At 34.3% G+C, this 27,959-nt stretch overlaps 4 protein-coding genes across 9 annotated transcripts; 3 read left to right on the plus strand and 1 right to left on the minus strand.

The window, feature by feature from the left end:
- The first annotated feature begins 244 nt into the window (after positions 1 to 244).
- LOC136234263 (protein E6) lies at positions 245 to 1,216 on the plus strand. The gene has a single exon (XM_066024082.1). The coding sequence runs from the start codon at positions 291 to 293 to the stop codon at positions 1,038 to 1,040; it is 750 nt and encodes a 249-aa protein (XP_065880154.1). The 5' UTR covers positions 245 to 290; the 3' UTR covers positions 1,041 to 1,216.
- A 13,846-nt stretch (positions 1,217 to 15,062) lies between these two features.
- Positions 15,063 to 17,633, plus strand: LOC136234095 (protein NUCLEAR FUSION DEFECTIVE 6, mitochondrial-like). 5 transcript variants are annotated; one of them, XM_066023860.1, is made up of 4 exons: positions 15,063 to 15,382; positions 15,482 to 15,603; positions 16,219 to 16,272; positions 16,419 to 16,616. In XM_066023860.1, exons 1-3 carry the CDS (start codon positions 15,228 to 15,230, stop codon positions 16,224 to 16,226), a joined length of 285 nt encoding a protein of 94 aa, XP_065879932.1. In that variant the 5' UTR covers positions 15,063 to 15,227; the 3' UTR covers positions 16,227 to 16,272; positions 16,419 to 16,616. The 5 variants fall into 5 exon arrangements, 4 of the variants coding, with proteins under 4 accessions (XP_065879932.1, XP_065879934.1, XP_065879931.1 ...); XR_010691041.1 differs by lacking the exons at positions 16,219 to 16,272; positions 16,419 to 16,616 and adding exons at positions 16,861 to 16,924; positions 17,198 to 17,633 and having other exon boundaries at positions 15,065 to 15,382; XM_066023862.1 differs by lacking the exons at positions 16,219 to 16,272; positions 16,419 to 16,616 and adding an exon at positions 17,198 to 17,633 and having other exon boundaries at positions 15,064 to 15,382.
- Positions 17,634 to 18,845: 1,212 nt separating this feature from the next.
- On the minus strand, positions 18,846 to 20,684 carry LOC136231840 (uncharacterized protein At4g28440-like). The gene is made up of 2 exons (XM_066020812.1): positions 20,295 to 20,684; positions 18,846 to 19,315 (listed from the first exon to the last, which is right to left on the minus strand). Exons 1-2 carry the CDS (start codon positions 20,563 to 20,565, stop codon positions 19,122 to 19,124), a joined length of 465 nt encoding a protein of 154 aa, XP_065876884.1. The 5' UTR covers positions 20,566 to 20,684; the 3' UTR covers positions 18,846 to 19,121.
- Positions 20,685 to 22,308: 1,624 nt separating this feature from the next.
- On the plus strand, positions 22,309 to 25,662 carry LOC136233092 (protein DEHYDRATION-INDUCED 19 homolog 4-like). Of its 2 annotated transcripts, XM_066022649.1 has the most exons (5): positions 22,314 to 22,675; positions 22,754 to 22,893; positions 24,642 to 24,719; positions 24,823 to 25,106; positions 25,212 to 25,662. In XM_066022649.1, exons 1-5 carry the CDS (start codon positions 22,591 to 22,593, stop codon positions 25,318 to 25,320), a joined length of 696 nt encoding a protein of 231 aa, XP_065878721.1. In that variant the 5' UTR covers positions 22,314 to 22,590; the 3' UTR covers positions 25,321 to 25,662. The 2 variants fall into 2 exon arrangements, with proteins under 2 accessions (XP_065878722.1, XP_065878721.1); XM_066022650.1 differs by lacking the exon at positions 24,642 to 24,719 and having other exon boundaries at positions 22,309 to 22,675; positions 24,829 to 25,106.
- Positions 25,663 to 27,959: the final 2,297 nt, after the last annotated feature.

Below are 27,959 nucleotides of genomic sequence, written 5' to 3' on the forward strand. Positions count from 1 at the left end.
TTAATTAATGATTTAATGTTAAACTTAAAATACATTTTTTATATGGAAAGAAATATTAATTATCAATATCTCTAACGTTTTATTCCTGAACAGTAAAAACTCCGTTATGGATATAAAATAAAAGTTAAGTTTCCTTTAGTAAAGTTTAATGATTTATGGAGACCCCACAATCCCTACATTTGTAACTAATTTACCGCAAGAAATACTTTCCTATATATATTACTACTAACATATTGCACCCCTCCTCACTAAATTACACACTCCCAATTTTTTCTCCATAGCCAAAACTCATGGCTTCCTCTATCTCCTTTTCCTTTTTCTTTCTTCTCTCCCTTTTCTTTACACAAATTTATGCCAGAGATGTTCAGTTTTTCAGCAAGGTCTCTCCGACCACCACCACCGGAATAATCCCCGCCAAAGATGAGACCTTTAACAAACAAGAACAAGACCCATCCTTCATGCAAGAAACCCAGAATGCCTATGGTCTATATGGTCAAGAACAAGAATCCACCCAGTCTCAGTTCCCCACCACCACCAAACTCGCCGGAAAGACACCCACCTCCGAAACTCCGACGACCACTTACACCCCTTACAAATCCCAAACCCAAGAAGGATACACCAATTACCCGAATTCCAACTCTAATAATAATTATTACAGCAATGAACAATTCTCCGACAATGCCTACGGCGAGCAGCAGCAGAATTCCGGCGAGAGTAACTACGCCGCCGATTTGGGTAACCAGAACTACAAGAAGAATAACTATTACGGCTACAATAATGGGAACAAAAATGTGGAGAGGCAAGGGATGAGTGACACCAGATTTATGGAGAATGGAAAGTATTATTACCCAAACCAGAACAATTACTACCCAACCCAAAACCAAAACCGAAACCAAAACCAAAATTCGAGGAGTAATTATGATTCAAGGGCTTACAATACAAACAATAATGAGAATACTTATGAGTTCGATAATTCCATGGAGAATTTCCAGAACCAGAACCAAGGGGAATTCCAGGAGAATGACCAGTATGTGCCTTGATGAGCTCGGTTCGGTTCGGTTCGGTTTATTATTGGATGGTTTTAGATTTTAAATTATGTTTTTAGTGGGGAGTTAATTATGATTATATATATTATATATAAATTGATTTATTATATGTTGTTTAGCTTATGATGTTTCGGGATTTTAATTAAACTTGTTATCTTGGTTTGCTTTTCCTTTTTGGTATGAAAAATATTTAAGTTAAATAAAAATTGTATATTATAATCTATATTTATGCTTTTGGTATGAACCATTTTTATTTGTTTTTACCATTAATTTAATAATGGAATAGTAGCAGGTAACATATAATATTTCAATAAATTATATGGATTTTAGTTGAAAATAGTAAATACCATAAAAAGAGCAGGCGGAGATTATTTAGTTTGGGAGATATGAGTAGGTGTGGGCCACAAAAGTCACGCTAAGACCGAAGTGTAGGAATAATTAGTAATTACTACATATGAATGGGTGTTCGAAATCACTATATATTCTAATTATATTCACCAACTCACTTCACTTGCCAATTGGCACCTAATATTGTAAAATTGATGTTACCGACTTTATACTAATTAATTTCCATGTGTATAAATACACATTTTCTAATTATTTCTTAACAAATTAAAAATACCAGTGCTATTAGCAGGTTGCAGAGCTAGGAATCATATATGGTGGTCAAATTTAGACTTGTAGTTGGGTAATTCTTTGAAGTCAGACCATTAGGGATGGATTAAAAAGAATTAGCTTTTAACATATTAAAATTTTGTTGTTTTAGTGTTACGGCTAAAAAAATTAAAAGTGATTAACGTGAAATGAGTAGATATATTTAATTTTCTATAATTAGTTATAAAAAATTTATAATGTTCATAAATTAATTTAATTCAGAAATTAAATTATTTGAGTATCAAAATAAAAAATTGAATTTTTTTTTATGGAAAAGAGATATAATAAAAATGAGTTAGAAAAGGTTATAAAAATAAAGAGTCCATTAAAAGTAATTAATAACAGTGACATAATTCTATAATTATTTGAAAAATAAAGTTCATATAATAAATAAAAAATTTATAAAATGAAATGAGATTGGTAAATCCAAGACCTCTTAAGCCAACCAAGCTACTTTAAAATGTTGAAATAATATTAAAAGTTGGTATGTTGGAATGTTGGAATGTAATTAATGTTGTAATATAATGCAATATAATAGTGATTCTATTACAATATTTAGTTAGCAAATTTTTTTTTAAAAAATTGATGAAACGTAATTACTATTATAATATTTATATAAATATAAACCAATATTAGAAAGATCACAAAAAAAAATAGAACTACTGCTACTTAAGAGTGTCGAGAGCTCCGATTTTTTCGAACTGGTTCCGCCTCTAACTACGGCTACTTAAGAGTGTTGAGAGCTCCGATCAGACTGGTTCCGCCTCTAACTACGGCTATGCACAACCTTTTTCTGTTAATTATTATTTAATTAGCTAATAAAATTTTAGCTAATTAAGCATAATTAACTGTGCTCTTTTATGCATGAGAGAGAGGAAGTGGAGGGGGAATATTATCCATACCCATATCATGTTGTCTGAATTCTAACGCCTACCCATATATAAATTAAATTACATTATATAAATTAATTATCTAATTAAACAAACGATTTAAAACTTACATTACGGAATGGAATATGAAGCACTAATTACCTGCCCATTAAAATAACTTAATTACCATAAAAACTGTTCAGCTAATCAATCTATGACTCAGTGTACAATAACGGTCCAAATTAAATAACACAAATTAATTAAGGGTGAGTACGGATCTGTTTTGTTAGAAAAGAAATCAATCCGAACCGAGTTACATTTTCGATTTGAAAAAAAAAACCCGTACATGATAAAAAAAAAAAACACATTCATTAAAGGAACATTCTGAATCACTTTAAAATTATTAATCTCGTAATTAATACATTTACTGTAGAAAGGTTAACGCATACCTTAAAGTCATTAATTTCACGAGTAATACCATCAAGTCTCAATGGTTAATCTTCCCCTTAAAAATTTGATGTTATGTTTAGGTTGCAACAAAAACTAATTACTGTATTATAATTATATCTAAAGTGTATTAAAATATACACGAATCAGCCTCTGAAACCATAGGTAGAAACATGAATTCAAATAAAAATAGTAGAGTAGGTAAGCATATTGACATTCCAAGTAGAAATTGATAAGCAAAATGGGTTTAATTTGCTATCCGTGAATGGTGGACTGACTTTTTCTTTAATTAGTTTCTTCAAACTTTAATAGCTCTCTCTTTTGAGTCTTTTGCCTTTTTGACTAAACACTTTCCCTATTTTATTGATTCTCTTCACAGTTTTTATTTTCATATATTTTATATTTGTCAAAATTCTCTAATTATAACTTTAGAGAATTTTTTATTAGTTACCTGGTTTAACATAATTATAGATATATGCTCATTTAATCAGGACAAAATCGGATTGATTTCAATTTGCAAGAAACTCAGACAATAATTGCATGTCTTTTTTGTGGAACGAAAGATAAAGATTTTCTTTCATTCCACAACTTGTCCAACTTCAACTTGCAAAGAAGTCGGACAAAGATTGAGAATTGTATGTCAATATACTTTCTGCAAGTTTGCATAAAAAATGCAGCACACCTAGATATGATGCTTTTCGTGGGAATTTCGTTTTCAGGAGAGATTCCCACGACACTGCTCCCTACATGAAAGTATTGTATAAGGGGGAAAAAAATCTAATTGGTACTCAATTTTAATTATATATCCATTTTACTCTTCAATTCTTCAATTATGAACTTACCTCCTTCTCCTCCTATTCTACATTTCATAATAACTTACCTCCTTCTTCTTCAATTCTCAATTATCTTACCCCCTTCTCCTCCTCATTCATTTCTTTATTTTCTAATCCATTTCTTTGATTCTGTAATACCCCAATATATATATTTAAATAAGTTGATAAAATGAATTAGTTGGAAAGAGTTAAAACTGAAATATAATTATTTATGAGAAAATTTTAAAAGATATTATAAATATAGGGATTAATATAAAAATTTGGCCAATATTAAGCGAATGAAGAGCTTCATGTTTCCTAAATATTGAAACTTCTTCTTCTTCCTTTCAAAAACACTTGTTCTACCTCATTTTTCCTCATACGGAATTCGTTTTTGACGTTCTTTATACCGAAATGAAGCTCTCACCTTTATCTTCAGGTACATGTAATTTTTAATGTGAGATTATGAGTTTTTAAAAATTATTTAGAGAGAGAAAATTTACCACTTTTGTTATCTTCTCTATTTCTCTACCATGTGTTCATTTTTTTTACAATTCTAACATAAAAAAATGGACTCAAGAGGTCGATTTTACCTATGAGTACAATAGTTTTTTTATGCATGCAATGAAGTCTGAGTTATACCGAAAAAAGTAAAAAATCTACCAAAAGTTCAGTTTTCTGGTCGAGTTTGGGTGTTTTAAGAGTAGTTATGGACTGTTGGAATCATAAGAAACAAAGGTATAATTAGTTTCTCAAAACAACCAACTTTAATTTTCCGGTTGGCGGATCCCGACTGCTGGTAATATTTTCCAGTGACATACAAAACTAGTGCAGAAAAATAATTTTATTAACTCCAGAATATTCTAAATATAATTTGAAGCAACATTAATTCTTAGACCTTGGTAAAATTCCTTACTGTTTAGTCTTTATAAATTACAAAAATATAATACTTGGATGAAATTGAGGAAAATAAATTAAGTTAAGTCAAATAATTTTTTGGATCCTGATTCAAATAAAATTCAAAATATATAAGTTGAAAATAATGGTTGATGAGAGATTAAACTGGGCATAATTAATTAAGCATGCTCTTAAAATCCAAAAATATTAAAATCGGTATTCTACATTTTAAAATTTAATTTGAGAACATCTATAATTTTCTAGATTTTCATTAGCTTTATTAGCTTTTCACTTTATAAATATAGAATTTTATCAATAAAAGTTATATTTCCATTCTCAAGGATTCCAAGAATACCAAATCCGATATTCTTTCCATTGGAATATATAATTTAAAGATACTTAGGTAATTATCGTAATTTTCAAAGTTTTCACCGGAATAATGGTATTTCATTGGTAATTATCTCGTGTTTCTGTGAAATTTGCATAACCAGTTTCTCCCCTTTTATAGGCTAAGTGAGGAAGGCCTAGGAAGGAGAATTTGTCTACAAGAAACACTTCCAGTATGCAAGGCATAGGCATTATGATTTAACACCAAAACTAACATTGGTGAAACATCAAAACAACTTATTGTGACAGACAAAGCAGATTAACCTCTGTATATAAAATTATTTATCCTAGATATAAGCTCAAAGTGTATCTTCCCCTATGGTAACATTAAAAGGTCAAGGCAATCCCTATTATAGCAAAATAAGCTGGATGAAGGGAAGCAGTAAATAAACAATAAGTAGAGTGTTACAGACAGCAATATCACCATGTGAAGATGTCAACAAAATATCAAGCATGGATAATGTCAACAAAATATACTTAAAAATCCAAAACAGAGCTAACATAAATAACATTGCATATTTCAGGAGTTAAAGATGTGGTTGAAGGAAAGCCAAATTCATCTTCGAAGGTATTGATTAAAATGCACATACGTACATGATGCAAAATTTGTAAAATATTGTATAGGTCCTGCAAATGCTTAATTTTCAGATATGTTGAAGTAATATGTACTGGTCTATTCTTATAGCATCTATTTTCACAAATCCTTGGTAGCGTACACCTTGTTCTTAACCTAACTCACAGAACATATGAAATTGGGGAAGAATTTTAAAATCCAGTAACGCCTCTTTCCAAAGAGTTCAAAATATTTGCTAAATAGGTAATCATCCAAGAAGTTCTCTCAATTATAGAGCTAACTTAAATTACAAATTTGGTTTGAATATTCAAATCTTACTATTCTGCGTCATTTCCCTAAAACAATAAAATCAGTTCTGAAATAAAAAAAATAACCAAAATCCAAACAAGAGCTAACTTACCTTAAATGAAGACAAACTAGAAGAAGAAGGTTGTATAATTCCTTTCCGCAACCAGACAGGAACCCATAAACTCAATCGACTTCAACGCTGCAACAATTTGGAGAAAGAAATTATAAACAGAACGAGTAAGAGAGAGGGTTCGATTTTAGGGTTTTCAGAACTAGAACTGGAGAAGAGGAACACCCATCTTGCGTAGAGAACTGGAAATCGCTGTTGAAACACCTTTCCACATGATTTTGATTTGACAAAATTATTTAAGTAATGATAAAAATATTCTAACACATTAAATTTAAATGCTTTGATTTATTACACTAATGTGTTTGTTCAATGTTGAGTTTAATTGTGTACAAGACATTAAGATTAAAAAGCCCAAAGGCCCTTAAAGTGAAAGTCAAGCCCAAGTCAACACATCAAGACTATTCGGCCCAAGAGTTCAAAACAAAGCTGTATCAAGTAAAACGACGACTCAGCAAAAGAAGGATCGAGAAGCCTTCGAAGCAAAAGATTCAAGTGGAAGTTGCTGAGTTGGACGACAATGCAGTCTGGACAGCGGCAGACAACGATCAACTTCCAGACAAAGTAATTCTACTTTGGGTAAAGTTCATAAGACGCAGGAAGCTGTCTCGTGGACTTTACCTTAAATGTCGAAACATTCTGTTTCAAGGACGAAAAGCTGCCGTGGACAGAAGATGTGTGAATCCTATTGGCCAACGACGCTGAGCACGCCCAGAGTGACAACGACAGGAAGCCGTTTCCCTCCAACGGTTATTTCGAAATTCGAAATGACTAGGTGCCTCAAGTGTCACTATATAAAGGCCATCCATTTGCTTCAATCGATGCAGATCTTCAATTAGTCAAAACGCTGACCAAATTCATACTTGAAGTTTCTGTGAGAAAAGCAAAGCAAATACCTTACACCAATTTCTATATTATCGTGTAAAAGTCTAGAGTGATTTTCAATCATCTAAAGTGTCTTAGCAATTTCTAGAAGAATAGAAAGGAGAGGCTGAGTACTCGGTTATAGTACTCATCGTAGATATAGGAGTGAGTAGAGGTATAGATGAAGGTACTCTTGTTATACTCAGCTTCTATCTGTAAAATGTTTTGTGCTCTACCTTTAAAGAGCTCAGTAGAGAATTCAAAAAGCTCGGAACGAGTTCCGGGGACTGGACGTAGGCGGAGAGGCCGAACCAGGATAAGTCTGCTGAGTAATATCTTTCTAACCCTTAAACTCCTTTAATATATATTGCTTGCTATAAAACTGACTAAGTAAAGAACTCACGCTGAGTTAAGTCTACTAAGAAACTGAGTTCAGGAATAGACTCTAAGTGCTATTTCCTGACTCAAGTAAAGAAGCAGACTTAGTCACAAGTTGACTAAGCTTGTATCTTGAATCTACTTAGTGACGCTGTGTAAACCTTTTCATAAGAAAAGAAGTCAGCCTTAACGGACAAAATTTTAAAATAGTTCCTATCCCCCCCCTTGGAACTAACTTGTCACGTTATAAGGGACCAATAATCGCTAGAGGAGGAAGATGGGAAATAGCCATCGCGGTAGTGTGGTGAGAGTGAGTCGTTTAGGGTTGAAAAATTATAAGAGCCCTATTCATATTTTTTCTTTATTTAATATTTTTATATTTTATTTATATTATTTTATTTTCCTCAAAAACATTATTCAACGGAAATTTGTAGGACCATAAAAAAAACGTCAAAAACTTTTGACGAAATAAATTCCATTAACATAAACATCAGGATTAAGGGCGGGAATTCTCCCGCCAAACATCTTGACAGAAATTTACGTTCTATCAATAGTTTTGACATTTACAATATTGATGGAAATTCCGTCAAAATTTCTGACACAAATGATTCCATTAGAAATTTCCATCAGCAAATGACTATTTTCTAGTGTGTGTGTATATATATATATAGTGTAAATAATCGAGAACAATATTTCATTATTTTCTCATTTGAAAGTTTACATCATTTTCGTCATCATTTGAATCTTCTTCATGAATATATTTCATTCATCGTACATTTTCTCATTAACATTATTCGACGTCCTTCATTTGAATATTATCCTTTCATAATTTTGTAAATGTCTGAATAAATCTGAGAATCAGATAAAATCCTAATTTCTCAAAATAAATAATGCTGATTCATCTATTGTGTTAGCATCGTAGTAATTATTTAGGGTTGAAAGTGGAGTAGAATTCACGAAATGAACTGATTAAGCAATGCTTAAGATATTCTGAACTACGGCAAAGTAGATAGAAAGTTCACAAATGCTTTCTCTGAAGGATATGGTAGTGATGTGTATTTTACGTATACGTGCTTGTGAAGGCAAGTCCATCTTAATTGTGTATCAAGTAATAAAGTGAAAGTAGAGTATCGTTCCTACGAGGATGATGATTATAATTACCAATCTTTTTACTTACTATCTATTATTTAAACAATCGAAATGTAGAGTTTGTTGGGTAACCGAATTAAAATTACGTTACCAAGTGATTGTGAATTACACAAATTGAGAATAGAGATTACTTATAATTGAAGAAACTAAGACTTTTAGCTTCACTTAACCTCTGTGCTTGGCAATAACACTTAATCTTTTTCAAGTTGTTTTATCTTTTTTAAGATGTCAGTTTTTCTTATTAACTAATAGATTTTCGAGTTATAAACTCTCGATTAATTACTCTACCTTGGTCCAGCTAAAGTAATTAATCTAGATAAGCATTAAGTTTTATTAAATCTAAACCTTTTAAAACTACTTTACCTTGGTCCGACTAAAATGATTACTTAAGATTTAATAAAAACATTTCGAGCTAGTAGTTCTAAACTTTTGATTAATTACTTTACTTTGGTCCGACTAAAGTAATTGATCTAAAGAAATATTAAGTTTTCTTAATTCCAAACCTTAGATTTATTACTTCACTTTGGTGCGGCTAAAGTAATAAATCTAAGATAGTATTAATATTCATGAAAAACCTTGGAAAACAAATAAGCCACACTAAATGGTCATTAGGTCCAACTTATGAGTTTCGATTAATCAATTTAATCATGGTCAATATAAACGATTAATTATATTCGAGTTGGGATTTGGTCCATCTCCAACAAGCATTAAGAATCATAAGTTAGCTCTTAAATGGATAAACACAGCTTAATTAGGTTAAACGTGATTACCATATAATTAAGGTTAAGATCTGCTTTTAGCCTTAGTTAATAGGGTTTTAGCCCATGATTAGATTAAAACTCACCTTAGAAAGATAGATAATGGAGTTCATAATAATAAAAAAGATTAAAGTTTAGAAAAAACCTTAGTGACGATTACCGAACGAACTTCCTTGGTGACTTGAAACTTATTTTTATTGGATGAACTTTTACACAAACAACAAGTTAAGAATATAAACAACAATTACAAGTGATTCTTGAAGAGAAGAATCAACAAACTAGCATTAAAAGGGGGGAAGAATTAAGCATAAGCTTGATGTGTCTTCAAATGGTTCCTAATGTCTTCTTTTATAGTGAGAAGTCACATGTAATCCCCAAAATCAAGTCTTTTTATGTTCCCCAACTGCCAAACCTCCTCATTTATGGACTGGAGCAATTATCCATCGATTTTTGACAATTTAGAAATTCAAACTATGTAAGAAAATCTCTGCACACTTTCTGTAGGCACCTCGACGAGGTGCAGAGACTTAAATGAATAGCCATGAAATCTAACATAGTATTGCCTCTCAAATAGGAGAAAATATATTATTGATACAGAGCTCAGATTTATCTAGTTTTGTTATACTTTTATGTCTATGTTCTATTTTTGGTTTAATCACATTTAAGAGAGTGTTGCCTCTCAAATAGGAGAACAAAGTCTATTAAAAGAATTGTTATTTTAGATAATTTTCAAACGGAGAGACCATCATACACTTAGTTTTATGGGGCGGTGTGGATGACAATTAATGGGTAGTGACAAACAGAAAAATCCGAGATATTTTTTATACGGGTTATTTACATGAAAATCATATCTGATTATAAAATTACAATTAAATCATATTACAAAATTTAATTCTCAATATATCATATATATTATAAATAAAGTATGATTTTATATCCTAATTTATAAATTTTAGACCTTAATTCATAAATCCTAAGCTTAAAAAAATATATTTTAGACTCTTAATTTTTAAAACACAGTTCTTAAAATATATGAAAAATAATAATTTTCTTAATTTGATATTATTTAAATTATTTAAATTAGTATTTGATAAATTTTCCTTTTCATATTCGGTTAGCCCACGAAAGGAAATTAAGTCCGAATTAGAGGTGTTGGAGATGTGATAAAAATCTAATTCACTGAATTTGGAGTTAAAGGCAACTTTGGGCCTGTACTTACCCGACATGGAAGTAGAGACTTGAAATTGAATTAGTTAGAAATCAATTTGAGGGAGGAATTCAACTTTCTTTGAAGAAAATAATGCCTTTAATTTGCTTCATTATTGCAAAAATATCAATTAGTCTCCCAATTTTTTTTTTCATTTTATAAACATGTGTAATACATGGAGTAATTATTACATCCATATTTTAATTGGACCAATTTTATAATAATTATATTTTTTGGCCTAATTGTATAGTTCGTGTAATTAGGCTAATTTTGTAACTAATTACGTTTTCTGACCTAATTTTGTAACATTGGGTAATTAGGTCAGAATTGATAAAATTTGAATTTCTAGTCTAACTAAATAGTTTGATTAAATTTATTAATTTGTGATTAATTAATTAATTTTTAGTTCAACCATTAATTTGTTGATTATTATGTTTAATTAGTTAAGTTGATTGAATTAAAAGTGCACAAGAGGAAGCTTTGCTTAAGCTTAAGGATGAGGATGGTAATTGATATGAGTCTGAGGATGGTATTGAGAATATTGTTACTTCGTTCTATCAGCAGCTGTTTACATCATCTGACTCTGTATGTCTGTAGCGGGTTTGTGATACTATTGATTCTAGATTGTTTTTGGTTGATACTGATATGGTGGTTGCCAGTGGCCGAGCCAGGACTCATACATCGGGGGACTTCACTGTAGGTAGAATTTTTTTTTCCAGAAAATTGATTTCTACTAAAGATGTGTATTTATATACAAAAGTTGTTTGAGAATTTTTTTTCGATATATTCACTAGCAATTGATTGAGCTAAAATCTAAAAATACCTAAATTAATAGGATTTTTTTTATCACATTTAGAAATTATAAAACTAGAGATAAAATAAACAATAAAAAAAATTGCTTGAAAGTTAGAAGTTAAATGAAAATGAAAAAAAATTGGGCAATTGAAATTTCAAAAAAAATATGGAGCAATTTGGAAAATTTTTCCCAAATCCACAACCTTTTCCTGCGTATTTAAAAGAAAATGAGAGAAAGAAGTATTTCTAATAGATGGATAGGGGTAGAATTGACATTTCCATCTTTAATTTTTTTTAAGTTAACCTACTCAAAACGACGTCGTTTTGAGTAGGTTAACTTAAAAAAAAAGTTAAGGATGGAAAGGGCAATTTTGCCCTTCCATCCTTTTACAGACAGAAGAAGTCTTCTTCTTCATCTTCCAGCCGCCATGGCTGGAGGGGCTCCAGCCATGGCGGCCCCCTAGCGGACCCAGGGAGAAAACCCCATCCCTGGGTTTTCCGATGGGGCCGGAGGGTCGGGAGACCCTCCCCTACCCCCTAGCTCCACCCCTAGTGGTTGCACATGAGGAAGTTAAGGCTGCTTTAGATCAAATGCAGTCGACTAAGGCTCCTGGACCTGATGGTATGCCGGCTTTGTTTTATTCCACATATTGGGACATTATTGGGAATGATGTATCAGAGGCTGTCATGAATATTCTCAATGGTTCGGCTTTTCCTCCTAATTTCAATCATACCTACATCACTTTAATTCATTTACAGTCTCCGAGTTCTATGAAAGACCTTTGTCCCATTAGTTTGTGCAACGTTATATACAAACTTGTCTCTAAGGTGGTGGCTAATCGTATAAAAAGGGTGTTGGATGGTCTTATTTGTCAGACTCGGTGTGGGTTTGTGTCTGGGAGGTTGATTACTGATAATGATCTTATTGCCTTTGAAGTGTTTCATATGATGAAATATAAGTGTCATGGGAGAAAGGGTTTTTGTGCGTTAAAGTTTGATATGAGTAAGGCATATGCTCGTGTTGAATGGTCTTTTGTGGAAATGGTCATGAGGAGGATGAGATTTCCAAGTGGATTTGTTGATCTTGTGTTAAGATGTGTCTCTACTACTTCTTTTTCTTTTCTTATAAATGGGGTGTCTAAAGGCTTTGTTAAGCCTAGTCGGGGTCTTCGTCAGGGAGATCCTATTTCACGGTATTTGTTTTTGTTGTGTGCGGAAGGGTTTTCATCTTTGATTAAGAAAGCAGTAGTTGACAGATGTTTACATGAGATTATTCCGGGTCTTGGTGGTCCTATGATTACTCATTTATTTTTTGCTAACGACTCTCTTATTTTTTTTTTCAGAGCATCATTTGAGGAGATGGTTGTGGTTAAGGAGATTATTGCACTCTATGGGCAGGCTTCGGGGCAATGTGTGAATTTTGACAAATCTGAGACCAGCTTTAGTTCTAATCTATCGGTGGAATTCAAAGAGAGTTTAAGAGGCTTTATGGGGGTTAATGTCGTTGATGCTTTTCCGAAGTATTTGGGTCTTCCTACGATATTAGGAAGGTCTAAGAAGCTCATTGTCAAATTTTTAAGGGATCGTCTTCTTAAGCGACTTAGTGGATGGAATGAAAGTTTTCTATCTAGGGGTGGTAAAGAAGTGCTTATTAAGGCGGTTGCGGTTGCCATTCCTCAATATGTTATGAGCTGTTTTCTATTGCCTAAGACTCTATGTGAGGAGATGCAAGCTATGATTTCCGGCTATTGGTGGGGTGATTGTAATGGTAAGCGGGCTATTCACTGGGCTAGGTGGGATATTCTTTGTTCTCCTAAGGCTGTTGGTGTCTTGGATTTCGACACTTATTTTCTTTCAATCAAGCATTATTGGCTAAACAACTTTGGAGGATTATTGATCAACCTTTGTCTTTGTGTGCTCAAGTGTTTAGAAGCAAGTATTTGAGGAACCAATCTTGGCTGGAGATTTCCGAGAGACCTGCTGATAGTTTTTTGTGGAGAAGTTTGTTAAGCGTTAGGCATGTTTTATTGCAGGGTGGCCTCTGGCGTGTGGGCAATGGATCCTTTATTCGGATTCTATCGGATAGATGGATTCCTTCATTACCTTGTGGACGTCCTTTATCTGTTAAGTGTGCTGCTCCTTCGGAGTTTGTTGAGTCATTAATTATTGCAGGTACTGGGCTTTGGAATTCTAGGGTTGTGAAGGATTGCTTCTATGAGGATGTGGCTGATTCTGTTTTGGGTCTTCCTTTACGGCCACTATGTCACACCCGACCCTAGATGACCTCAAGCGGCATCGGATGTGAAATAGAAAGAGCACAATCGACAAGTAAGAGTCTCCAAATATCATAAATGGCGATTCTACTGGCCTGGTTCCCATGATGGCAGTTATGAGGTAAAATCTAGCTATAGAATGACGATTAAGATAAATAGAATTTTCAATGATATTCCGAGTGCGTCATCTGGACATGGACGGTTGTGGAAACATTTATGGAAGCTCAAACTCCCTCTGAAGATTCTTCATCTAATGTGGGCATGCTGTCATAATTTTTTACCGTGTGCTGCTAATCTCATTTGGAAAAAAATCTCTATTGCTCCCTATTGCCCATTTTGCGGACATGATGGTAGGTAGTGCTCTGATACATTTGATGAAATTCTGTCGGCGAACGAGAGATCGATGGAAGTGTGGAGGATTCTCTGTGAAGGTTTATTCGGTTGAGGGAATGTCATGTTTGGAATGGATGGAGAAAGTTTCTTTGATATTGTCAAATTCTGAATTTTCTCTCTTTTGTTGTTTCATTTGGATGATTTGGTATGACCATAATCTGATCACGTATAGAGAAAAATCTCTTGATGATCGGGCTTTTGTTAATGGGGCGAAACGGGCGTTTGAATTGGTAAGTTTTCATCTCCCTTTCGTACCTACTGTTAGTCATGGGCTGTGTAAATGGGATCTTCCTCCTCCTGGTTTTGTCAAGTTAAATTGTGATGCATCTCTCTCTTCTCATCGAGGTACTGGGGCGGCTGGTTTTCTGGTGCGTGATATTGTTGGTAATGTTTTGATGAGCGAGGCGTGTCCGTTAGGGGTGTGTTGGTCTGTGACTCATGCAGAAATTTTAGCCATTTTGGGTTCTCAAATTTGGTGGTTGCGTCTGATTGTAAATTGGCTATTGAGGCAATTCGGGTTGCTTGAGATGTGAGTTACAGTGATGTAGTGATTCAACAGATTCTGACAGTAGTTTGTTCCTTTTCTGATGTGCGCTTCTTATACGAAGGGCGTTCCTTTAATGCTGCTGCTCATGAATTGACAAAATGGGGGCTCACTTTATATAGCCCTCAAATTATTGTTGCTGATTTTCCAGCTTTCTTGGCTTCTTGTATTGAAACTAAGTCGTAATATAAGTTGTTGTCTTCATCAAAAAAAAAAAAAAAAGTGCACACGGAGGAATACCCTTTCAGACACGGATCATGACTCGAGACAATTATTTAATCAAAACAACTACAATATAAATTTCAAAAGTGTATCAGAGAGAGAACGACACATAACAACATAATCGTTTAAAAAGTCAGATTTAATAACTTTTGAGGGTTTTTCGTAAAATTGATAGCACGTTTGCTTTACCAAAAAAAACGAAACATACGTGATATTTTTTTTTTATTACATTTATGTATTTGCAAATCTAAGTTTTTTTTTTTTTTTTTTTTTGATAAAGATTTGCAAATCTAAGTTTTATTTGTAATTTTCTTTTTTTAAATATGTATAAATGTCATGCATTGATCTGAATAGGGAGTATTGTAGAATTTGTACAAAATTGGACAGACCACAACGATCCACGTAAACATAGAAGTGCTGAGATCCAGTACGAGCATTCACACTCGACTTCAGCTGCTAAACCCTAATCCGTATAGCCCAAAACCCTTGATCCAAGTTCTCCGTCTACTTCCCAACCCAAATCACTAGATAGTATCTGTAGCTATGTCCGCCACCGCAGCTGCCAGATCTTTCCTCCGGTCCACCGCTTCCCGAACTACTAGACTGGCCTCCGGACCTAAACCCATGCCTGGAAACAAACCAAGTGTCTCTCCCTTTGGCATCTCCAAGCAAAATCCTCTTTCTCACCGTATTTTCAGGTAATTCAGAATCAATTCTATAAGTTTCATTGTTTTAATAGGAATTGTGAATCTTTGGAAGCATGCTTATTTTATTGTTTGCTGTTATTTGTTTTGAAGGTCACCGGTGGAGATGAGCTGTTGTGTGGAGACAATGCTTCCATATCATACTGCTACTGCTTCAGCGTTGCTCACTTCAATGCTTTCTGTCTCTAGCCGCAACTATGGCTGGACTCCTGAAGGTAAATTTTGTGGATTGGTTCCTCGATGTTTTTTTTTTTTTGACATGTGTAGCATTTTAATTCGTGTTTGTTTGCATCTAATCGGATGAGCCTTGATTGATGATCTAGGCAGATATTTACGATTTTAGAGTGCTTATTATGGAAAATTGTGATTACTTGGATTATAAAAGTAATTGGAGTAAGGAATGTTAAGCTGACTGATGTAAACTTGTTATATCAGAATATTGAAACTGAAATAAAAAAGGAATAGAAAACAATTGCAAAAAACCGAATAACAAGAAAACGAATCACAAGCATGAAAACGTGTTAGGAAATGAAAATATGAAAAGAATTGGTTCTGAAACTCGGATGTTACCCTCAGTGCATTATCTTTCTGGTTGTGAGGATTTTGATCTTCTTTAGGAATGTGGAAAACTCAATGCTTAGCAGGCATTTTGCAATTTATAAAGGAATACCTTGTCCAACATGCATATCAAACTTGTTAGATTATTGCGACAAATGATTGTTTCCTAATGAGTTCTGATTGAAAATAAATAACTAAAAATCTCCTGACTTTATTCAGATAAATGTTCCTAGTTTATGTTCTGATTCTTTGGAAACGATTGCTTTCAATAGGTGTCTAGGGAAGTGGGATTACTGCGGCCTTAGATATTTGCTTAGTTGCATATGGTGAGGAAAATTTCTGTACCGAAACAAATCGTGATTGGCCTTTTTCTGCATCAAGATTTTTGGGTTTCTTTCTTATAAGTAGTCTCACCTGTCTCTGCTTCCTCCCTTGGGAAATGAAAGAACATGTATTCTTCTTCCTTTTGTAGGACAATGCAAGCCTAGATGAAGATGATGAAGCGATCAAAGATGGACTTTTTGGATTCTTATGTTATCAACTTTTTATAGTATTGGACAGATGTATTTTTAGTGGTTAAATGAGATGTCTTTGATTGAAATAATTGTGAGAGCTGGGGTATTGAACTCAATTACCTCATAAAATTCAATTTTTTTTCTATATTACTTCAGTGATTATTCCTCAAAATGGTTGATGTATAACTTTTCACGCCAGATTATTTGCCATAGAAAGTACCACTTAATTTGATTCTTCAATTCAAGAACAGTGTTAAACAAACTGAAATTACATTTAGATGTTGATGCTAAAACGTATTCCAGTTTTTCGAGCTTAATCTGAATTGACTGTTTCATGTCCTTCATTTTCGTGCTAATATAATCATACATCAGCCATTCTAATTTGATGTATTCACTCAGATGATGATGTATGATGCATTTCAGAGGGTTCAAGCGGAGTTTTGTACATGCACTCAATGAGAAGGTGGTGTTATAAAGCTTGTCTTAGGGTTTCAATATACTTCTTTCTGTTTATAAAGCCAGTAGTGTGGTAAACAATAACATATGACTATGTTAAACAAGGCTCGTTTGTACCCCTTACTGCGGTCTTCTGGTTGTGGGCTATGTATTTCTGCTGCTACTTCCTCATAATTCTAATGCTGTGATTGAACCTTCTCTTGTTGCGTTTAAGAATGTAGTAATTGCAATTTGAGTTGAGTGTAAACTCATTTCTGGTATGATGCTTTTTGTATTGTAGATGGATGATGGTTCTTTGTTGGATGCGGTTCATAATGTTTGATGGATTTCAATCAACTTTATTCTTGGTGCTGAAATGAGAAAATCTCTTGGAGTTGCATAAACAACCTCTCTTGTAGGAAGCACATATATTTGTATTGTTTAGCTGCTGGACATTTATCATTACAGAATTTGCTTTGCATTTCTCTTAATTTTCTTTTTTTTTTTTGGGTGAAGTCCGTTAGCCCCGGCTGCTGGCAAATTCCCTCTGGAAGGGGTGGTTCCAGGCGGCCGTTGACCCGCAGTTCATAATGGTTGATGGATTTCATTCAACTTTATTCTTGGTGGTGAAATGAGAAAATCCCAAATACTTTTGAGTTACATACTCTCTTGTAGAATGTGTTACTTTTAAAGCCATGGAAGAAAAATTCAACCCTCAACTGGGATATCTTTAGCATGATTTCAAATCTCCTGTTACTTTGGAATACAAAGAGTTTTTTTTTTTTTTTTTAGGATAAGGTCAAAAATTTCAATTTTGCTCCTGTCGTTTTTGGAAAGTGGAAATTGATTCTTAATGCATGAAATGAAAAAAAAAAATTTACTTTTAGCGTTTTTAAGTAACATCGATTTTACTTTTGACTATCGGAAAATTTAAACGAATTGGTTTGTTGGTATTTTACTATCACATCAGACTTTTCAAATGAAATTGTCGATAAATTGAAATAGTTTTGAATATTTTAGCACGTTCTTTGTAACTATGTTAGTAATATAATGAATATTTTTTTTTTTACTTATAATATGTTAATATACAGTAAATATTTTAAAGTTGATGTTTGAGAAGTTAGATGACAATAAATTTTTCAGTTAGGTAGGAATAAAAATAGTAAAATTTCACTATTTTGTAATAAATATATATTTCTCAAAAAAAACCATAGAGCCAACTTAGACTTTATTCCATTTTTTAATTATCTAATAATTATATTATTTACGCTTAGAAAATACTTTTATCAACTCAATTAAATATCATGTCTTAATTTTTAGTTTTCACCTCTTACCGTCATCGTTTTACAATAGTGAAATTAACACCGGTAAAGAATCAAATCTAAGCTTGAACATGTTTCGGCTGGTTTCCGTTTTAGCTCCGTAAGTATTGCAAGTAATTTAGATGTTCATTTCAAAAGTTATTATTAAATCTCAACCATTTCGTATTATACATTTGTGATTTTTTATTGAAGTCACAAAATATACCCTTCCAAGTTGATACTGAACCACAAAATCTATTCCGGAAATAAATCAGTTAATTTCTCCCAGCTATCGACAATAGTAAACAACTAATATCTTAGATCTCAACAACTCAACGAAACATACTCTTATTTCATATCAAATCGACAACATATGATGCAAGCATGCATACAACAAAACCTACTTCAAAATTTAGAAGTTAGAAACGGATGAGCGAGCGGATGTTTGCTTCTCCATTTTGTAGCTTCTTTTTGTTGTTCTACCCCAAACAGTGAATATAAAAGTGTTCGATTAGGATTAACAAACAACTGTTGATAGTTGTTTTGGAATAAAAATTAGCTAATGCAACAAGAAACACTCAGTAAACAGTAAAACCAAACATCATCAAAATGTAATACACAACTTAAGTAAAATAGAAAAGCAAAAAGTGAATAGATAATGGGACTTCTACTATTAACACAAATATATATAATTCCAGGTTCAGTTTACACCAATACTTCACAAGACTGAAGCAAGTGACAATCTTTTCACACATTTAACACTTAAATGGCGTTAATAAATAATCCAACTAGATGTTAAACCAAGTTAAAATGAGGAGACTAACCAATTTTAGGGACATTTTGTATACCAAACCCAATTGCTTTTGAAAAGTATCTTAATATCACCCCATACCCACATGAAGAAATAGTAGAAACAACCTTTACTCACTCTTCAGCAGCAACAGTCACCAATTCATACTCAACCAGAGACAGATTGTTATCCTCTTTTACAACAAATTTAGCAGCTTCAGTTTCCTCGATGCGGCCCCATTTGTCAACAGCCAGCCTCATGGATCCTTTAAACATGTCAATCTTTGCGTTCCGGAGTATTACAGTGCTCCCTGCTTTCATCAAGTCAACTGCACAGAAAATGGCCATTGCTATTACATTCATGTGGAGTTCACAACTCGTTAGAAAACTCTCCTTATTGTATCCTCTCAAGGACAACAAGAAAACGAATATGGAACTACAACCTATGTTGCAAGGAAACGGAAACTGAAACCAAAATGGAAACCTTATTTCTAAAAAAAACGTAGCTAGGAAATGGAAATATAACTGAAGAGGAGTTCCAATGCAAGATAGCCAACAACTGCTCTATGACAATATCAACAAATAAAAAACAATAGAATCTAGATCATCTCATCACTGCCTTCTTTTGCAGTGTTAAAACGATATTAGTTACAAAACGATACTTCATAACTCAAAAAAACTGTTGAAAGGAAAAATTAAAATAAATAAATGTCAGTATTAGTTAAATAAATGAGATTCTGGATCTCCAAGACTAGAATTCTAATATATCCTTCTCGTTGAAGATTCTGTGGAAAGAGGGGGAAGACTGGCATACATCTACGGAGTAAATTCTGTAGCCAGACATCTTAACCATCAAATTGTAGCATGCTATTGATGTATCTTAAACTTAGTCTTAACTTAAGAGCATAACTGAGAAACAGCAGATGCAGGACTTCGACTTGTCTGTCACTCATCAGTCTAAAAGTTGTACATCGCTAACAGTTCCTAGGCATTTCAATGTAAAGCAAGCAAAAATGACCAGATTCTTCCAAGTAAAAGAAACCCTATAAGCTTACTGAATGTCTGTGCATCACAAAAGACTATTCAGTAAACACAGTCCTAACTTGTCACAAAGATCACCCAACACAAGCATGTAAAATGGGAAAAAAAAAAAGTAATAGCCATCAAAACCTAAACCGTACCAGATCATAAAATTAAAAGCCCGACCTATATCTCACATTGAGGTAAAATGCAGATTCATCTATCTACAAATAAAACGCACTTAAACAAATCGCATGATACTCGAATTTATAGAAATGAGGAGCACACCTTGATCGTTACGGGCAGTGAAGAGGACCGTGCCAGTTTCGTCGCCAATGAGACACTCGGCGATGCGAGTATTACGAAGGCGGTTAGAGACAGCGGCGGTGGGTCGTCCCTTTTGCAAAACAGTGTCGGAGGTCAGGACTTTGGCGATCAGGGTATGTCCGTTAGTTCCCGGCTTAAGTTGATCTACTTTAACAAACACGGGCTTTCTCTTCTCTACCTTGATGGTGTTTCCTTCTTGTTGCTGATTCATAGTCGCGGTCGCAGTTGCCATTGATTTTGATTTTGATTATGAAAGCGAAATTCTTGATTCTGGGTTTCAAACTAAATTTTGGAGAAAACCCTAGGATAGCGATCGTTAATTTTTGATTGGATTTGTTGGTCACTAAATCATTTGGCTGTTGCTCATTTTATACAGCCGTTTTAAGCTCCTTGGCCGCCGTTTCGTTAAAACGACTTGTCGTTCCCTTTGGATGCTTTGTACATACAATAACCAGTCAAATGGCCAAGCACAATTACATCATTAGTAGTTTAGTAGTCTTTAAATAATTTTATCTTATATATACTTTGAAAAACAATCAAGAATTCAAAAAAATATCCAATTTTAAACTATATATACGGTGTACAATATCTCTGATTTTTAATACTTTGGTGTACAACATTTTGTTGATCTCAGTAAAGTGTACAACCGGTAATTATGACCGGTCAACCTGTAGTCAACACGCAACATCAACATTTTTAATCTTACTCATATGCCCTTATTTCCTTCTTTCCTTCATTTTCCGCAACTCTTTTATCTCTCTATTTTTCCTTTTCTCTCTCTAAGTCTTGTCTCTCTATCTTTCCCTTTCTCTATCTTTCTTTCCTCTCTATATCTTTTCCTTTCTGAATCTATCTTTCCCAAGTTGCATAAAATTTCTATTTCAACAAACAGCTAAATTCTTCATCATCATAAACTAAAATCATAATCAGCATCAAATTTCTAATCAGAATAAACGATTTCCCTAAACTAGAAAATGATAATTGCAGCATATTTTAGCGATTCGCATTCCATTATTAATTGAATAACCAAATATAATATTTTTAACTAATATGGCCAACGAACTAAAACAAATATGGAATAAAGATGGAAAAGAACAAAAGATTATTTCATTATATCCCATGAGTTTACAGTATTATGCTTATTTATATCAACAACTATTAATCTATTTTAAAACACCGCAATCATATCCTAAGAGATGGCAACGCTTCATTAAAAAGTTTAGCTTTAATGCTAAGGTACCCAGTCCAAGTCACCAGCTGGTACAGAGGTGGTTGAGTTGGACCGACTAATTTCATTAACATTGATATCGAGACATTTGATGGTGGTCCATAGATAAGCCATTGAAAGTCGAAGTTTGCTTCGATTAACCATCGCCCAATGACAAACACTCGAGTATAACCCGTTTGATAAAATGTGCAAAAGATCCCCTTCATTAATTATAAGCACACCCTTATTAATCCTCCCATAACCTCATCTCTTAACATTTCTCTATACAAATCATCCTTTGTACCCTAACTTGCCAATGTTTTACACTATTTTAGACGTTGGAGGTATTTTTTGCACCTTATCCCAAAACTTTATTCAATATAGGAAAAACAAAACAAAGTAAATGATGAATCTATTTCGGCGCTAAAAACCGAAATAAAATCCCAAAACTAGATTAATATAATTAGTTAAAATGAATACAATTAATATATGTTTGGTTATGTAACCAAACAAAATATCTGATTGGTTAAATGGTTCAATTAAGAACTTCAATTATTATTTTAAAAGTATCTTAATATTTAAGATACTTCAATTAAATAGTAAATAAAATTAATTGGGGATTATTAGGAAGAAATATGAATGAACATAGAAGGGTGTAATATGAGAACCACAAAAATGAATCCAAAACAGAACAGGAACGTGCGTTAATCACATAGAAAATCCGACAATTGCTCTTATTTAGTTTACGTCATGTCCTGTCATGGCCACATAGCTTACCCCATATTACCCCTTTCCCTTTTCAATTCAATCCTCTGAACATTTTGAAGCTCCCCCTTTCTTCCTTCCTCTCTAATCAAACTCAACCATCCTATTCCTTGGTCAAACACCTAAATTACAACTTTTCATATCCTTCCCCCTTTCCCCCTTTCTTCTTCTTCTTCATCTCTTTTCTGGGTTTTTTTTAGACAAATAAGTCAAACATTCATGGAAATTTCATATACCTAAAGTCTAAAATTATTTGGTTTTTAGGGGATTCCAATCTCAAGGGAAATGGATTCTGATTTCTGGACCTCTCGTCTTGCCGCCGCTAAACGTCAATACAACTTGCAGAACCATCATCAGAGTTCGCATTTAGGTTCGTTCGCCTTCTTCTATTTTCTCTCATCTTCGTTTCCCCTTTTTCTCTAGGTTTTCTTATTTATATGTGATTTAGATCGATTGAGCATCGATGAGTTCGAGGTAGAAGACGAGGTTCGACCTGATTTCCCTTGCCCCTATTGCTATGAGGATTTCGACATCGCTTCTCTTTGTTCCCATCTCGAAGATGAGCACTCTTGCGAGTCTAAAGTCACCGTAAGTTCTTCTTTTTCTTCAAAAAGAAAAAAAGTATGTTTTCGGTGTTTCTGGTTATGTATTCGCTTTCCTGATTAGTTCTCTGGAATTTGATGTTTTTTACATGTGTAGAAAATGGGTTGAGGGGGACCGATTTTTTGTTTATGTCTTTGCCTGTGTATAAGCATGACCAAAGGTTTGTGCTTTTCCATTTTAGGGCAGGTTGAAAAGTTGGAATTAGATATTACTGAAATGCTCATTGAGATAATCTTGTTCGGGGCTAGTAGCTGATGTATTTAGTGGAAATCGAACCTGATATCTCTTCTCACAAACTCGAACTCAGCCTGCCTTGCCAACTGACCTACAACCCCTAGGTAGGAATTAGTTAGTTGGTTATGTTATGTTGAGAGATAACTATTCCGCTATACATGGTTTGCCATTTGGCAAGATGTTGCCGGGCTCTCTGGAGCCTTATTTGTACATTCAAACAGGCAAGAACTTGGAAACAGTCCTATGTTTAGAATAAATAGGAAAACGATGTTGCTTTGCTTGAATTAAACAAGTTGGTTCATTTGCGAATGCTGGGGTTGGTTCATTTGCTGTGTTTCTATCATTTTGCTTGTTTTATGCTTCTTCTCAATGTTCAATTTTTCTGACTTCTTGAGTTTGTGACTTTGCAAAGTGTGGGTGGAGAGTTTATGTATCTGAATTGATGTTGTTGGTAATATAGAACATGCATTTGTTGGTCGTGACGAGTGTATTCCTCCTTGAGTAGGCCTAACTATGGAATATTTAGGAACCGGATGTTAGATCAGTTTCATTCGTCTATAGGCTGAGTTGACTTGCTCTACTTGAATATTTATATTTGACAATCTATTTAAGTCCAAGAGGAGTTGGTTATAGATATAGCAGAAGATACAGAGAAGTTAAAGATTTGAAGAGGGTTTTTAGAGCTTGTGCTAAGTTTGTTGGTGATAAGCTGTTCTTCTAGTTGCTGCAAGTAATGTGCAAAGTTTGGTTTGGTGAGTAAATGTAAATGTCAAAGATGCAGTGAATGGCACAATGAAGACGTGTTGAGATGTTTTTGGATTTGTGGAAATTCTAGGATATAGAAGATGTGTTTATTTCTATCTATTCAAGTTGGTAGAGATAAGATGAGGCAAAGGACCAAAAAATTACTAAAACTTTATGTTCTGCTCCTATTTCAAGAGGTTCCTTCAGGTCTCTAGTCATTTCTCTAGGCAAGCACAGAGAGGGGGGAAATGAAAATTGCTGTCAAATGGCATATCATTTTAATAGCCTTTGCCATTTGACTTGAACATTCCTCTGTATAGTGATCTATTAGACCTGTCCGCCTTTAACGGATGCGCTTAGTTTTCTCTACACTTGTCTCTCTTTTACTGGGGGTTTATTTAACGGTAACGAGGTTGTCTGTTTGTTCTTCACAGAGTCAGCATATGTCTGATGATGCTTTTGCTAATTTATCCCCTTTTCGGTACCTCAATGCCTTGTGTTGCTTGAGTTGCTGATAGAGCATGTATGAGATGCAATTTATATCATCAAATGTATTGTACTCTCGTTGTTTAAGGAGTCCGATATGATATTAGGAAATAGAAGGTAAAGAGAAAATCAATTCAAAATGAACAAACAACTCTCTTGTTTGTTAGCACCCATAGTTTAATGAAGGATTATTTTGTTTAAGAAGCTTTCGCTTCTTATTGGTGCTTTACATTAACAGTTTTCATACTGCATCGACTTTGCCATTGCAGGTTTGTCCTATTTGCTCTGTTAAGGTTTCACGGGACGTGCTAAGTCATATCACACTGCAACATGGACACTTGTTCAAGATATCCTTAAAACGCAAAAGTTTCGCTTTGTAGGATTAGTATTTATTTCTCATGTATTACCAAAATCAAACTATTGTCCATGTTTCCCTTAACTAGAGATTACATGCAGAGACGTCGCAGATTACGTAGAGTTGCAATCCCAAACAGTCAGGCATTGTCTCTTCTCGGGCGGGATCTCCGTGAGGCTCATCTGCAAATGCTGTTAGGAGGCAGTGGATACAGGTCAAACAATGCAAATGTAACTAATGCAGCTACCGATCCATTCCTTTCGTCCCTCATTTTGAATTTCCCTGCATCCGAGGCTGAAGAAATCTCGAAATCAGTAATAACAAGCGTACAAGATGCTCCTATGAAAACTACAGCACCCACATATATGTGGAGATCAAGGTACATTTTTCTAAACCCTCTCTCTCTTTCATTTGCTCGACTAATTATACGTAAACGACATCAATAATTGAATGGCACGACTGGTTCTTTCTCTCTCATGTGCAGTTTGGATCCATCTTTGAGTTATGAAGAAAGGGAGAAAAGGATGAAGCAGGCAACAGGAAGAGCTGGTTTCGTGCAGGATCTGCTCGTCTCGACTCTGTTAAGCGAGTAACGAAAGCAGGAAGTCGAGTAGAAAATAATGGATGAGATTTGAAAATCTCAGATATGAATTACTCTTGGCTGGCATTTTATATTGCTTAACAACTTCAATGTATGTTTCGGTATTCAATTTCGAAGCAACAAGATGCATTGCCAGAAGGGAAGATATTTAACATCTCATCCTTTTTTTTCTTTCCCTGTTGCTACCTTCTGCAGAAAAGATGATTAGTTTATGGAAGTAAGCCTTAATTTATCATTTCTTCTGTCATGTTTCTGAACTGTATCGGGCTCGAATTGCGAATTCGGAATTGGCTGCAAATACAATTATACAGACTTACAGAAGTTTAGATGTGCATATTATTAATCACTTTGACTTGTGCTTTAGAAGGAACCTAATAACAATTTTACCTGAAATTCAAGGACCATATTCTTTCTTATCTGTAAAAAAAATTAGGATCTCAAAATTTGTAAAATTTGGGTTAGTTTGTCAAATATCCTCAGTTTGAGGACTGGGTTGATAAAATAAAATTCAATTTGGTCTAATCAATTTTATAAGATGTATCAATTTGACCCATATTTTAAATCATAATGTATATTGGGGTAGTTAAACTAATTATTTAAATGATTAGTGGTAATTGTTTAAGTAATCATGTTAGTCTTAAAATAAGAAATTTAGTATGATGATTATTACTTGGCGATAGTAGTAGGTGCGAAGCGGTGGCGGCAATAGGGCGGCGGTGCCGGCGAGTCGGTCAATTTGTCAATTCTTTTGGATTAAATAAAGTCGTCTCTCATTTCAATTTCACATATTTAAATGTCCAACAAATTCTTAACTTGTTTATAGATGGGTGGTCTATTTTAAACTCCGTCCCAAAATGTCGCTTTTTTGAATAAATAAATAAATAATTAAATAAAACTTATTTTAATTTAGGTTAAACTTTGAATTTTAGGGTTTTAAGAATTGTGTTTTGATTGGTTCAAAAAAAAAAAAATTGTGTTTTGATTATTTAGTTTTTTAAATTAAGATATTGATCTTTAATTTTTATACCCTAATTCACTAACAACTGAAAATTAAAAATTAAAAGCTTTATTTTTTAAAAATGTTTTGATATTTATTTAATCATCTTATATGTATATATGTTAAAGCCATCACAAAATTGACATGAAAAATAAAAAATTTATAAAGATAACTTTATGTTTTTAATTTTAAACAATGTCATTTAAATTAATTGAATTTAGGTTTTTTTTTTGAAAGCGGAATTCCATTAACTTGTAGAATCTGCATAATCACTACAAAGGAGTTTCCAGACGGGGGCAGGAGCCTCTTCCATCAAGAAAATTGGGTTCGTTAATCCCTTCGCCCAATGGGCAATCGCATGTGCAACGCAATTACTATTTCTAGGGATATGAAAGAGTGAACAGCTAGTAAATCTTAAAGCTAGCATACGTATATCAATGAACAGCTCTTGTAATGCCGAGTTTGGAAGAACATTAGCATGAATTGTGTCAATTACCACCTTTGCATCAGACTCCACCATTATGTTACGAAAACCACAGTCTCAGGCCCAACAGAGTGCTTCGAGCACAGCCCGAGCTTCAGCTGCTTCAGCGGTGGAAGCTGGTCCAATTGGAATACCCGCAGACGCCAACACCGAGCCATCAGAGTCCCTCGCAATTAACCCGACCTTGCAACCCCGGTCATTATCCCCCATAGAGGCGTCACAGTTGATTTTTATAACACCAGGCGGGGGGCGACACTAAGGTTTTTTAGGATCAGCAGTCGTATTACAAGGGCCACTGGTGTTCGTCGGTCGGTTTGGGGACGTCAATCTTGTTTGGCACCAATCTGAATAAAACTGCTTAGCTTTCACCATGAGGGTCTCAGCCGGTATCCAGGATTGTTCATTCCTCCAGACATTTCGCCTATACCATATCCACCAAGTGATCACAGACACAAGTTCACATTCTTCTAATCGCAATTTCGTATAGCAGTACTCGAGCCAGTCATACATATCAGCAGCCTTTACCTTGTCGACACGGACCGAGAGTTCAGCGCTTCGCCAGACGTCTTTCGTAAACGGGCACCGTAAAAAACAGTGGACAGTTTCCTCATATCCGTAGTTGCAGCAGCAGCAATACGGTGCGTTGGTAATTCCGCGCCTCGCGAGTGCCGCACCTGTCGGTAACTTGTCCCGCGTAATTCTCCACAGAAAATGTTTTATTTTCACAGGCAGTTTGAGCAACCATATCTGCTTGAATAACAGTTGGCTTGGATTGCTCGTTCCTTGGGTGCTATTTGCGCTCCTCAAGCTTTCTGCAAGATAATAACATGATTTAACTGAAAATATACCAGAACTCGTGAATCCCCAGTACACCCTGTCCGGCGGCCTTCTGAAGCTAATGTTGATCTTGAGTATCTCCATTATATCATCGACCTGAAATACCTTGTTCAACAGCTCACGGTTCCAGCAACAGTTCAGAGGATCAATTAGTTCTTGCACTAGCATTGGCTTAGGTGCTACCAGGGAAAGGAGCGGATGGCGAGCGTTTAGCGAGGGGACCCAACAGTCCGACCAGATATTTATGTTGGCCCCATTCCCAACTCCCCAGAATAACCCTTTACGGAAAATTCCCCTAGATTTTAGCACCCCC

The sequence above is a fragment of the Euphorbia lathyris genome, chromosome 6 (assembly GCF_963576675.1).
Source record: "Euphorbia lathyris chromosome 6, ddEupLath1.1, whole genome shotgun sequence".
NCBI classification, from domain to species: Eukaryota; Viridiplantae; Streptophyta; class Magnoliopsida; order Malpighiales; family Euphorbiaceae; genus Euphorbia; species Euphorbia lathyris.